The sequence below is a fragment of the Struthio camelus genome, chromosome 2 (genome assembly GCF_040807025.1).
Source record: "Struthio camelus isolate bStrCam1 chromosome 2, bStrCam1.hap1, whole genome shotgun sequence".
Taxonomy (NCBI): Eukaryota; Metazoa; Chordata; class Aves; order Struthioniformes; family Struthionidae; genus Struthio; species Struthio camelus.
Genome location: NC_090943.1, coordinates 138,672,732 through 138,684,319, shown reverse-complemented (window position 1 = coordinate 138,684,319; position 11,588 = coordinate 138,672,732). Strand labels below are relative to the sequence as shown.

The window sequence follows — 11,588 nt, the reverse complement described above, 5'->3', positions numbered from 1 at the left end:
ATGATATTTTCATTTAAACAAAGAAGTCAGGGTTTGGTCTTATTTTTTCAGGGTGCAGATACTGTTTTGTTGTCTGTCAGGACTTTCAAAAAGGTATGAACAGAGAGTAAAGGAGGAATTTGGTAAGAGAGTTAGGCTTGGGGCACATCAATGATATTTAATTCTTCTATACTTACAAGTACCTACTGGGAATTTTCTGCTGCTCTGTAAATGCAAATAAATGTTAACATGACATGCATAATGGTAGTATAAAATAATAATGTGAAAACTTAAAAACTAGTTATTTGGATTGCGCAGATGAAGGGAATTTGGAAAAAGCCCTGCTTGGCAAAAATAGCTGAGCCTGTGGCTTCTAAAAATGAGGATCCTTCTAGGGAGGTGAAACTGGGCATGAAAAATCACTAGCTGGTTTGGAAAAAACTTGTGCAGTTGTAGTTTCAGGAGCAAATAACAGCAACCTAATCAGTAATTTTTATCAAATAACTGAAAAGTCCTGAGAGGTACTTGGACAATGTCCCTGGGAACATTTGTTAGGAATGAAAAGCAGTTGAAGCAATTGGTACCATGAAGTCAGACAGGAAATGAGACTAATCCTTAATGAAAGTACGTATAAGCTTGGATGTCTAAGACTTACTAGAGCAAAAGATGCAGAAGAAAGCCAAGCTAGAATGACATATTGAAAGGAAATGAAACTAGGTCACTGTCCTACATTAAACAGAAGCTGACTGGAGCTCCATCATCCCGCAGTATCCCGAGCAAGATGAACAAAGAATATTGTCCAGTGCAAATCTCCCAGCAGCATCTGAGTAATGCCGCTGCATGAATCATAAGGCAAACTTCAAGCTTTGCAGAAATGTGAAGGTGGGCAAAATATATATAGCACTGAAGGAACACAGAAAGAGACTAAAGGAGCTGACTTCTGTCTAACCCTGTGCCATTACATAATCGCTAATTCCCAGGGAAGAAGAGCTTCTTAATTAGTAAATAGAAATATGATTACAATAGAAAATAGAATTTGATTTCCACACCACAGATTCAAAAAACTTTGTCACGGTCAGTGAGGACAGTTCCTGAGCTGACAGGACAACAAATATTGGCTATTCTTGCTCCCCTTTGTTCTCTTTGATATCTAAGGTTTGAATTCCAATTAAGCTAATTCAATCAATGAAATTTACATATTTTTACTGAATTAATCATTTGCCTTTCCCTTTTATAGGCAAAAAATATAAAACAATTATTAAAAATGAAAACTTCAGAAGATAGGAATGTTTTGTAGGTTATTTGAAGCAAAAGTTCCCTCCCCATACACACACCGTCAACCACAAATCTGGTTGGACTGTCCACATGATTGTTCTTAAATAGAGAAAGACCATCCTTTCAATGCTGGTGAAACAAGCATCATCAGAGCAAGATGTTTAAAAATGAATCCAGGAGCAGTCTTCAGGTAAGCATAATTTAATCAAATAATTAGTGGAGGCCATATTTCCTCTCCATATCCACTAGGAAAAGTATTTTTTTCCTCACGCTCCTTTGTCTCAGACTGCTGCAGACAATTGAGAACACAGCACTGCTTTCTCAGGCATACATCGAAACCGACGTCCTTGTGTCACCGGTCTTCCCCAAAATTCTAAACAGCAGGTGTTCAGAATTAGCATAGGTCTTTAAAATATGAGTTGTGGGGAGCTGCTTGTTTGACAATGAGGCCTTTCAACTTTGTGATTTGAATTTAGGGGCTCAGACATGTCTGAAAACTTTGGCTCTGATCTTTATTTGTTTAGCAGTACAGCAAATTGCTAAGGGAGACCTGTTTATGCTTCATCTGTGAGGGGCAAATGAAACTATCATGTTAGCACCTGCTGACTAATGAATGTAGATCTATGTAGATTTGCTGATCTACAGCTACAGCTAAATAGCTATTTTAAAGGAGCCTGAAAAAATATTATTTTATATTAGTTAGGAAGTATAACTTAGGTAACTACTAATTACTTAAGAACTAGTTTGTGCTGTCCTTTGGTAAGTCTAGAGCAAAGAAAACTCCACTCAGGCTGAGCAGAGCTTCCCAGGACCAGCCTGGCTCTATCTATCTGGGAACCAACCTCTTAAGTAGAGTCAGAAGTGGAAGCTGAGTGACTTGAAGATTCACTTACTTAAAGGGAAAGCTAGAATTTGAACTGGATACTAGAAGATTGTTGAAACTGTACATAACAAGTAGCATACCTCCTTCATGTCAACTAACACAGTGTTAGTGTGTACCCATGTTAACAAAGATATCCTAACAACATGTGCTAATATTAGTGTAAATAAAGCATAGGTGAATGTAAAGTATCTTAAAATGGTACCACTTAACATTTTTTCCAGACAAAGGTTGACATGTGAAGTCTACTAACCTAAATACTGCCAGTCCACTTACCAAGGGGCCCTTTTTCTACTGTCATTCTATATGAAAGGATAACAGAGGCCTCTTGGAACAGCCGGAATTAATGAAATTATTACTTCTCTCAGAAATGTCAGCTGCTTTTCCAAGATCTATACACATCAGCTATGAATTTGGACCACAGATTGAATGGAAAGGAGCCTAAGTTGGGTGTTGTTTACGTGTAGAACATACATGAAAAAAAGGATGAGAGAAAAGCAGGAAAAGGTCATTCATCATGCCCTTTAACGTAGAACAAGCTTAACAGCTTCTCAGAGCTGTCTTAGCTAAATCTCCAGCCATAAGCAATCCTGAATGTGGAGGAAGAGAAATATAATATGGACTCACGTTTTTCAAACCTGTTCTATCTATAAATATCCTTCACTGAATTTACAGCTCCAAACTCCGCAAGATTTGGGAGTATACAGAATTCATGTCATGATCCAAATTTTGAACCGTGATCTATTTAACCAGGGAGATGTCAGCTTTTCTAGTGTCAGAGTCCATTTTGGATTATATGACTACTTCTATTCAAATAAACACCCATCAGCTACTTCATGAGCTTCAAGTCTACCATATATTCTAACAAAAATTATTCCTAATCTATCTACGGGGAGTTAGAATAGGAGACAAGAAATACTACTGAAACCATCAGCACACTTCATAATAGAACTGGCTTGTTTTCTTTACAACTAACAATGAAAAGAGAATCCATTAGATACTGGAAATATTACCTTTTCAAAAACAGCAGATTTTTATTTGTGCGGTGTCTAAGCACTGCACATCTCAGCAGAAAATTGCACTGGAACAGTGGGCGGTTCCGAACTGCTGGAAACTTTACAATGGCTTTTATGTCTAAACATCATTTAGCAGCTGTTAAAGGTCACCACAAATCCTCTATTTTATCAGTATAAATGAAGTCTACAACTGCCAAGAAAAGAATTCATTAAATAATGCAGTGATTAGTTTCTTGATTTTTTTTCCCTTTAGAAGTGAAAAGAATCTCTTAGGCAGTTCCTTTTTTCTACTCCTTACTTCAAACTGACAAAGTAAAACACTAATTAAATTATTTATACCAGAAATTTACTTACAGGGATGACACATTTTGTACACAAAGCAAGTAAAACATCTGACACATTGTACAGTGCCAGGTGCAGTTAAGAATGTGTGATACAAGTCAGCATCTAGAGGCTAAAAACCCCAACGAACTTGCTGCAATGTTTCATTATCAATTTTATTTCCTACCATACACCAAATGTACAGCACAGAACACAATTTTGTTGCTTTGATGTAAGAAATATTAATTGTATGAAGAAACAGTATACAAACTACTCCAAATTAAAAAATGCATACATCATTGCTCTTTACAAAAGGTCTAATTTACAGTATAGCTCGTCAATGCAGTTAAACACAAAAAAAAAGAAAAATAGAAAGAAAAAAATCAGTGCACATTACAAAACACATCAAGTACAAGGGAGTCAAATAAATACAAACATACTTCACGGAACATCCTGAGCAAACAACCAAACACAGATAAATTAACCTGAAGCCATAATAAATCATAATAATAAATACATAGGTCAGTAAGAGATTTTTTTTTACTTAAATAAAATATATAACAAATTTGTTAAAATATTTAGTAAATTAAATTTTAGTCTTTGTAATGAGTGAACTCATTTTGTATGCATTTAACAAGTATAGCAAATGTTTGCTTTTTGTTTTTTAGCAAGTACAATAACTTTAATAGCAAATTTTTGTTTGGTGTCCTCCTATTTATATTAGACAGCACATATGGTAGCCTTTGAAAAATCAATTTAAAAATAAACACAGCTTCTAAGAACATACATTTTCCCCTGTCTAAACTAAGATTAGAGAGTTGAGTCAACCCTCAAATAAAAAGCAAGCCCCACCTAACGCAGAACAGTGACCACAGTGCATGAGAGTTGAATCACTTCTGAATAGTACTTTTGTGCAGGAACAGTAATAATATAATTGTATATGTCAAGCCTGTGAATGCCATCATATTCAATCTAAATATAAATGAGGCTAATAAAAATAAACACTTTAATTATAGCACGGAAAAATTAAACACACGCTAGATCCATGTATACATTTACACTGAGGCACATATGCACATGAGGTGTGTGTGCATACAAAAAAGGCAGTTTAGCTGGTTGTTTATACCTTTTTCTTAAAAAAAATAAATATAAAAAAAACTTTTGAAACAATGCTTAATTACTTACAATCCCTGAAATAGACATTGCCTCTGTTATAGCAACCACTAATTTCTGACTGCTCAGAAATTCAGAAATTCCAAACCCAGGCTAAGCAAATCCCGAGGCACACGCAGGTACCTCTGTACGAGCGTGTGTCCCTATCTCTGTGCGTCTATATGGTCTGTAGCGCTTGGTACCCTACTGAAAGACTGGTAACAAATTCAGTATCAGACTAGTCTTAGTGAATAAGAACGGGAGAAACCAACCGTTGTGTTGCTACAGTTTGTTTAAAGAGAAAAGCAACCATCACTTCACCGGAGTATTATTCTTCTTCTCCGGACTGCTGCCTTTTCAGCTTCTGTGAATTCAAACCAGTATTAAACGCCATTTCAGGGGAGATGAGTTTGATTAATTATTATGTACAAAATCTTCAGCTTGGGATGTGTTTACATTTTTCATATACAAATCCATAGCAATACTGGTCACTTGGTTAAAACCGCAAGGTATCGTACTAAAAAAGTACCAGTCCTATCAAATTATCTTTCTTGTTTACAGATAATTGTCATTTCCCTCCATGAACTAAATTGGGGAAAAAAAAAAAACTATATTGTTAAAATAATTCTGAAGTTCTCTTGAAACATTTTAAATAACCATTCGCATAGGCTAAATCACACAGCCAAGTCAAGTGCTTTGCTGATTGCTATATTTCATTATTGCTAACGTATTCTTTAACACACTGTTTTCCAGCATACTGTGCTTTTAAGAGCCCAAGTTCCCCACTAGTGGGCACCATTTATCTTCTCATTCCAGGCATCTTCACATCTCATGTTACTGCAAACCCATTTCTGATACAAAGCCATTATAAAAAAGCAGGATGTGAGGAAAATAAAACTAGAACCACAGTTCTGTCATTTGTTACTTTCATAGGTTTTTTTTCTTCCTGTACAAACCCAGCAAGTTATTTAATTTACAGTATAACTTTCAGTCTATTTAAAATCCCATTGGAAAATAAATTAATAAACACATTTGTAAAAATATGGCAGGCCGCAAAAATGCTGTTAAAAGATAAAAAAAAACGCTTTGATTAGAAATAAATAAAAAATATAAAAAATAGTCGCACACACTTTTTACATTCACTTTACAAAAACTGAGTGCAAAAGAAGAAAAAAAAGGAATTGTACTGAAATAAATACAATATACTAACAGAGTGCATTGCTGTTAATACAAATAGTCTGTTGTGTTTTTCTTCTTTTTTTTATGTCAGCTGGGAAAAAAATTAGTGCAATGTTGCAATTGTAAATGCAGCATGGCAACCTACACCCCTTAGCAGTACATGAACTCCTAACAGATCCATCTGGAGTTTACTGCTGTTAAGTAATTTCTGTTGCCCAGCAGCTTTCACATCCTACACATGGATGCCCTTCACTGCCTGTTTGATACTTTCCAGCAGAGCTTTGCATTCGGGGGAATAGTCCCGTTCCAGATTGCTGTACATGTCTGTGAGTGTATTTACATATGCTTCGAAATTCTGCTCACTGATTGGCCCCTAAATGAAGACAAAACAGATGAGAATTGTAGGAGTTAAAATTGAGGCCAAAACTCTCCCCCCCCACCAACACCCGATCCCAAAGCATGGAAAAGCAGTGACATGGCAACTGGGCAAATGACAAAACTTGGCAGTCACCCCAGATAATGGAGGGGTGAAGAAAGGAAGGAAGATTCATGTGCTGGGGGAACCATGCACTCCTCCAACAATAGCAGGGACTGGCAATATTCAATGTGACTTGCTTTTCTGTTGTGGCCTGTTTATCTCTGGGCTTATGGCTGAGATGTCCGTAAGTTTCCTCATCTAATTTCCCACTTGAGTTTAGGAAAAGAGACCGTAATTCTAGAGATTTAAGTATCTTCGTGGGTTTTGCTTGCATTTGCAAGTAAGACAAATAGCACCTGGAAGTCTTGAGCCACAGGTTTATTGGCTCCAGAAAAATCACAGCGCTGAGCTGGATCAAACAGGTTAAAATTTTGACCTAGGAGCAAAATAAGACTAAGGAGACTTTGCGGGCAATTCTCGTGCCGTGCACATGATGGACGTTCAGAGAGGGAGGGAAAGGGGAAAAGTCTGCCCGGCACAGTGCAGAGATAACAGTGTCGGCAAAGTCCTGGAAGCAACTGTTAGCGTGCAGAGGCTCCCCAGGTTCACTGATCCAGCATCTCCGCAGAGTAAATTAGTCTAAGCAGAGCTCTCTGCTAAGGCAGCTGCAGCACTCCTGCTGGCCCCTGAGCTTGCTCATCTGCTTCAAGTGCTGGCAAAACAGTCCCAAAGAAGGTGTGTAGCTGCTGGCTGTGGTCTTACCATCTGCGGAAGCTGAATGTCAGCAAGGCTGGAGATGAGGGCTTGGCTTAAGCCAGCTAACTCCTTCAACAGGCTCTCGTTGTTCTGCTCTATAAGTTTGTTCTCTTCTTCTATTGTTTTCAGATTGCTCTCCATGGATGTGATCTAAAAATCACAAACAAACAGACCCTTGGCTGCATTATAACTATGGACTGAACCCAAATCGACAGTTACGTGATTGTGAAAGGACACGCTATGGATTTGAAAATCAGGTACCTTTTTTTTTTTTTAATAAGATATGCACAATTTCTCCACAGAATATCCATAGCAAGGAAGAAGTCAAATTCCTTCTGAGCTGATGGACTTTGTTGTTAGTTCACAAGGAAACCCTGTGTCCACTAGCAAGGTGCTAGTGAGTGGCTCCACTGCCAGTGGAGCATATCGGGTGGGGAAGACGAGCTCGAAAAGGAATTCAAGTCTGCAGGCCTCAAGAAGCCAAGGAGGGGGAAGGGCTAGCATCTAGCTGGGATGGAGAGTGTGGCCTCAGGGCTGGCAGAAGGAAGGAGAAAAGAGGCTGATGTTTACATTGCCGCCCTGCTCTTATAGCATCCCTGCTGACTGACCACAATAGCAGTGACACTGGTATTAGCTGCTGTGCTGCTTTCCTGCCCTGCTCCTGGGCACAGGGTAGCACTGTGAGCTGGGCTGGTTAGCGAGAGGGCAGGCACTGGAAACAATAAGAGAAAAAGAGAGTGGGAAGCGAACTGAGAGGCTGAGTGCAGAACAAATGCAAAGATGATCTCTGAGCAGCAGAATGGAAACATACAGTTTTTCGAAACAGCAGCAAAAAGCACCTAAGGTAGCAAAATGGCATCGTTTCAGCCTGAGAGAGCTGGGAATATACTCAGCTCTGCAGGTTCGTACGTGGAAAGCAGTGCTGAAAAACCAAAGAGAGCGGTGGCAGGGCCTGGTTCTCCACGGCCCAGTAACAGGCACCCAGACGGTGCCGGTGGGAGTGCTGCCACCCCTGCGCGGGGCCCTTCCCCAACTGCTGCCACTGCACAGGGCGCAGAGCAACAGAGCCACGTCCACAGGCATTGCATCCACCCTCCCCTCATCGGGACTACAGACCTCTGCACTGCTTAGATGTGTCTCTTGCTGTGACCGGTTTAGTTCCCTTTGTTATACTGGAATAAACTGCCATACACTGAAACGGTCCTCAGGGTGAGGAACTCTTTCCTGCCTGCCTGAGGCGATAAAGTGCCAGGAAAATCCACTACAACTTTGCCTCTGGAGTGTGCTCACAGAAGCCTAACGCCTGGCCAAGTTAGATTAAAAGGAGACAGAGCAAAGCTATTTAGGGAACATGTTCCTTCGGCTCTAATTCAGTTCAAGCTTTGCAGGTCGGACTACCTTCAGCAGGCAGAAATTCAGAGGGGAGGAAATCTGTGGTTGCATAAATTAGACAGTTTCTTATATCTGTGCAAACAGCATAATGTCCTCCACAGAGAATTGAAAAAAGTGTCCAGAGGCACTGAAAAACGCTGCAGTGCAGTTTGGGATGGATATCCCACAACCTTTGCAGTATGAAGCCAGGTAATTTAGATTCAGCACAGGTGATATAAACTTCATGCATATTTAGACCATAAAAGCTGTGGCTATTATAAAAACAGCACACAGCAAGACTGTAAACTTTCGGGTGTGGTACAAATACAGAAGGGTATACTGGTTACACTCAGTTTGTTTTGCATAAGTTTAGACTTATATTTGGTTTCCAGATCTGCTCCCATTTAGGAATTTTTCTCCTAAGCTCTCATTGCTCCTAACATATTTGGCAAGTTTCTGCTCTTGCTTTTGCCTAGTTTACAAGGTGAATTACCAGGTGTATATAGCAGTCTCTGCCTGGATGAACATATTCAGCTCACTCAGTAGAACTACAATCAGCATCTTAAGGCTGATTTTCTCTTGATGGCTTACAAAAGAATGAAAGAGAATGTCTCTTTTCCATAGCTCCCCATCAAACTAATCTGCTATACAAGTTAGCAAAAGGCATCCATTCTTTACCAGGTGTTGCCTGGAGGCAAAAGTCTAACTATTTGAATAACTGACTATGGGTGAATTGAAGTAGGGAAATTTTCCAAGGCCAGATAGGAACAAAATCAACTTGCATAACAGTCAGAGCGTGCTCATAAGAAGTAATGGCATTTCCTAGTAGTTTCCCTAATACAAGTTCTCACAGTCATGGGATTCTGTATGATTTCCATCAACACAGGTTTGGTCAACAAAGGAAAATGCACGTTTTGTTTGGTAAATATGGTTTTCCTGCTTGCCAAGATTAGCTCGAAACTGTTTTGAACCTATCCCTCCGCAGATTTTCATGACAATACAGAGGAATTTGCTGCTTATTTACACAAAACAAAAAAAAACTTGACAAAAAACATGTAGGATTTTGGCAGTTTTAAATGCTACAAAGTGATGGGAAAACATGTGTGCACAAGAATAACTGTGTTTAAATATAACATTTGCATACGTAAGAAGAGGTTGAACTCTTTGCTTTGATATTATACCTGGGTTTGAAGTTTCATCATATCAGCTTCAATTTTAAGATTGGATTCATTTAGTTCTTTTATTTCTTCATCCAAGTGTCTGATTTCTTCATCACTCTCAATACCTGCAAACAGTTGAAAGTACCATGATCAGATTTAAGGTGTCCGTGTGTAAATGAGTATACAAGTAATAAGCTGGGTTACCTGTCACTGAACAAGAGGAAAATAACAGGCTTCCAGATCAAATGATCTTTAAACTGCCTCTTACTTTACTTTTACTGTCAAAATTGTTGATTAGCTGTAAAACATCTGTATGAGCTGAAACTTATAAGGGGCAAGTTATGCTTTGCGAGGTTTTGTGTTTCTCAATTCGTAATTTTTTTCCAGTACAATATGCAACCACAAGCTGGAGAGTAGAGAAAGGAAAACGTGCTGGAAATGCTTGGAAAGAGGAAAATCTGTCACATAAGATGAGTGAGAATTAACAATGTCTTTTTAGGTTTAAAAGAAACGTAACACAACTTCCTTTGCAGTGAACACCCCAGGGTAACAGCTACACTACTATAACTTTGCTGACTTCAGTAGGCTCATTTATACCTTGCAAGAAGCTCTGTGGGGATTAATCTCTATGCAGAATAACTTGAGGAAGTAGAGCCTTAGTTATGAGTGATCACTTAAATGATGGCAAAATGGAAACTATCAGGAGGCTAAAAGGCACTATAGAAAAAAAAAAAAAAGAGTGAGGCCTTTTACATCTCCACAAGTTAGGTAGCAAAGAAAAGTTCTTCAGGTCTTTAACAAAAGCCTTAATATAATACTGAGCAGCTACAACTGGCAATACATGTCCCTCTTTCTGCTTAATACCACTCTGAGATCATCTCTGCTTAGAGATTATTACCGCTGCTGTTGCTACTGCTTTAAAACCCAGACTCCTGATCTGAGCCTACTGGAGACCCAGCACGGAAAATCTTTAAGCAGTAGTCTCTGTTCCAGTGATAACTCGAACAGAGAGCAGGGCACATGGAAACAAATTCATTTGCCCAAGATAACACAGCCATTTTACTCAGCAGTCAGAGGCATAAAAGCTAACTCTCTTTAATCTGGGCTCAATGTCCAACTCTCAGAACTACACTGTGTAAGAAAGCAGACTCTACTTACTTCCCCCTATACCTAATTGGTAACCATTCCTTTATGTTTACTACGTGCGTTAGGAAAATTGTCAAAGCACTGCACAGAAACTAAATCATGTAGGATTCAAGATAGGGACATGAATCCACTTCTGCGTGCAGTATTTACCTCTTCTGACTTTAATCATTAGTTAGCTAAGTCCTTCTGAGCTGTAACTAATATATTATTACTAACAACAATATTTAAAAGATCCTCAAATCAAAAATAGCTCTCTGAGTTAAGACCAGAAGGTACGACAAATGTTGAGCTATCGTCATGTAAATGAGAAGAATTTTATAATCTCTCACAAAGATTTCTGTTATTGAAGTTTTATTATTTGTTATAGAGACAACTGAAAGGAGTGAGAATTAATGCCAAAACAGTATAAAGGGGCATAAGTATAAATGGGAGTCAGGGCCTTTCTATCTAAATAAATGTCATCATCTTTTACAAATCTCCTTACCACCACTTGCTTTAAGCTTGATAGTCATTAATTCTTCCGAAATTTTGCCCTTTTTTATGGCTTGTGCATTCAGAGGACAACCAGACAGGCTGAAAAGGATAGGAAGAAAAACATTAGCACTCACTTGAAAATGACAATAATCCTTTCAGGCAATATTATCATGCACTTGGTCAGACCTCTGTACCTAAGGTCACATCTGTATCTCCATTATAGCATAGCTTCAGGGATTGACATAACTCACAAAGAGCTATTTAACTGTATATTTCAGCTTGAAAATTGGCACAGAAATCTCAGCCTCCAAGTAAACAACGCCTAAGCATATTTCAAAATAATCCAAATAGCAATGGGAGCTATTATTATGGGATGAAGTATTTACAGATTTCTTAAAGTCCCATCACTTTTAAATAAAAACTTTCTCTAGTTTTTTATTGAAGTGTTATGCTTCACAGGA

The 11,588-nt window shown here is 38.6% G+C and overlaps 1 protein-coding gene across 7 annotated transcripts in view; it reads right to left on the bottom strand.

Moving 5' to 3' along the window:
- Positions 1-3,474: 3,474 nt before the first annotated feature.
- ST18 (ST18 C2H2C-type zinc finger transcription factor) overlaps positions 3,475-11,588 on the bottom strand; it is a 203,651-nt gene continuing 195,537 nt past the window's right edge. For all 7 annotated transcript variants that reach the window (XM_068932721.1, XM_068932718.1, XM_009673572.2 and 4 more), the window contains 4 exons: positions 11,138-11,226; positions 9,529-9,632; positions 6,983-7,126; positions 3,475-6,175 (listed from right to left, as the gene is read on the bottom strand). In XM_068932721.1, coding sequence (XP_068788822.1) covers positions 6,035-6,175; positions 6,983-7,126; positions 9,529-9,632; positions 11,138-11,226 — 478 coding nt within the window. In that variant the 3' untranslated portion in view covers positions 3,475-6,034. The remainder of the gene's footprint in view (positions 6,176-6,982; positions 7,127-9,528; positions 9,633-11,137; positions 11,227-11,588) is intronic.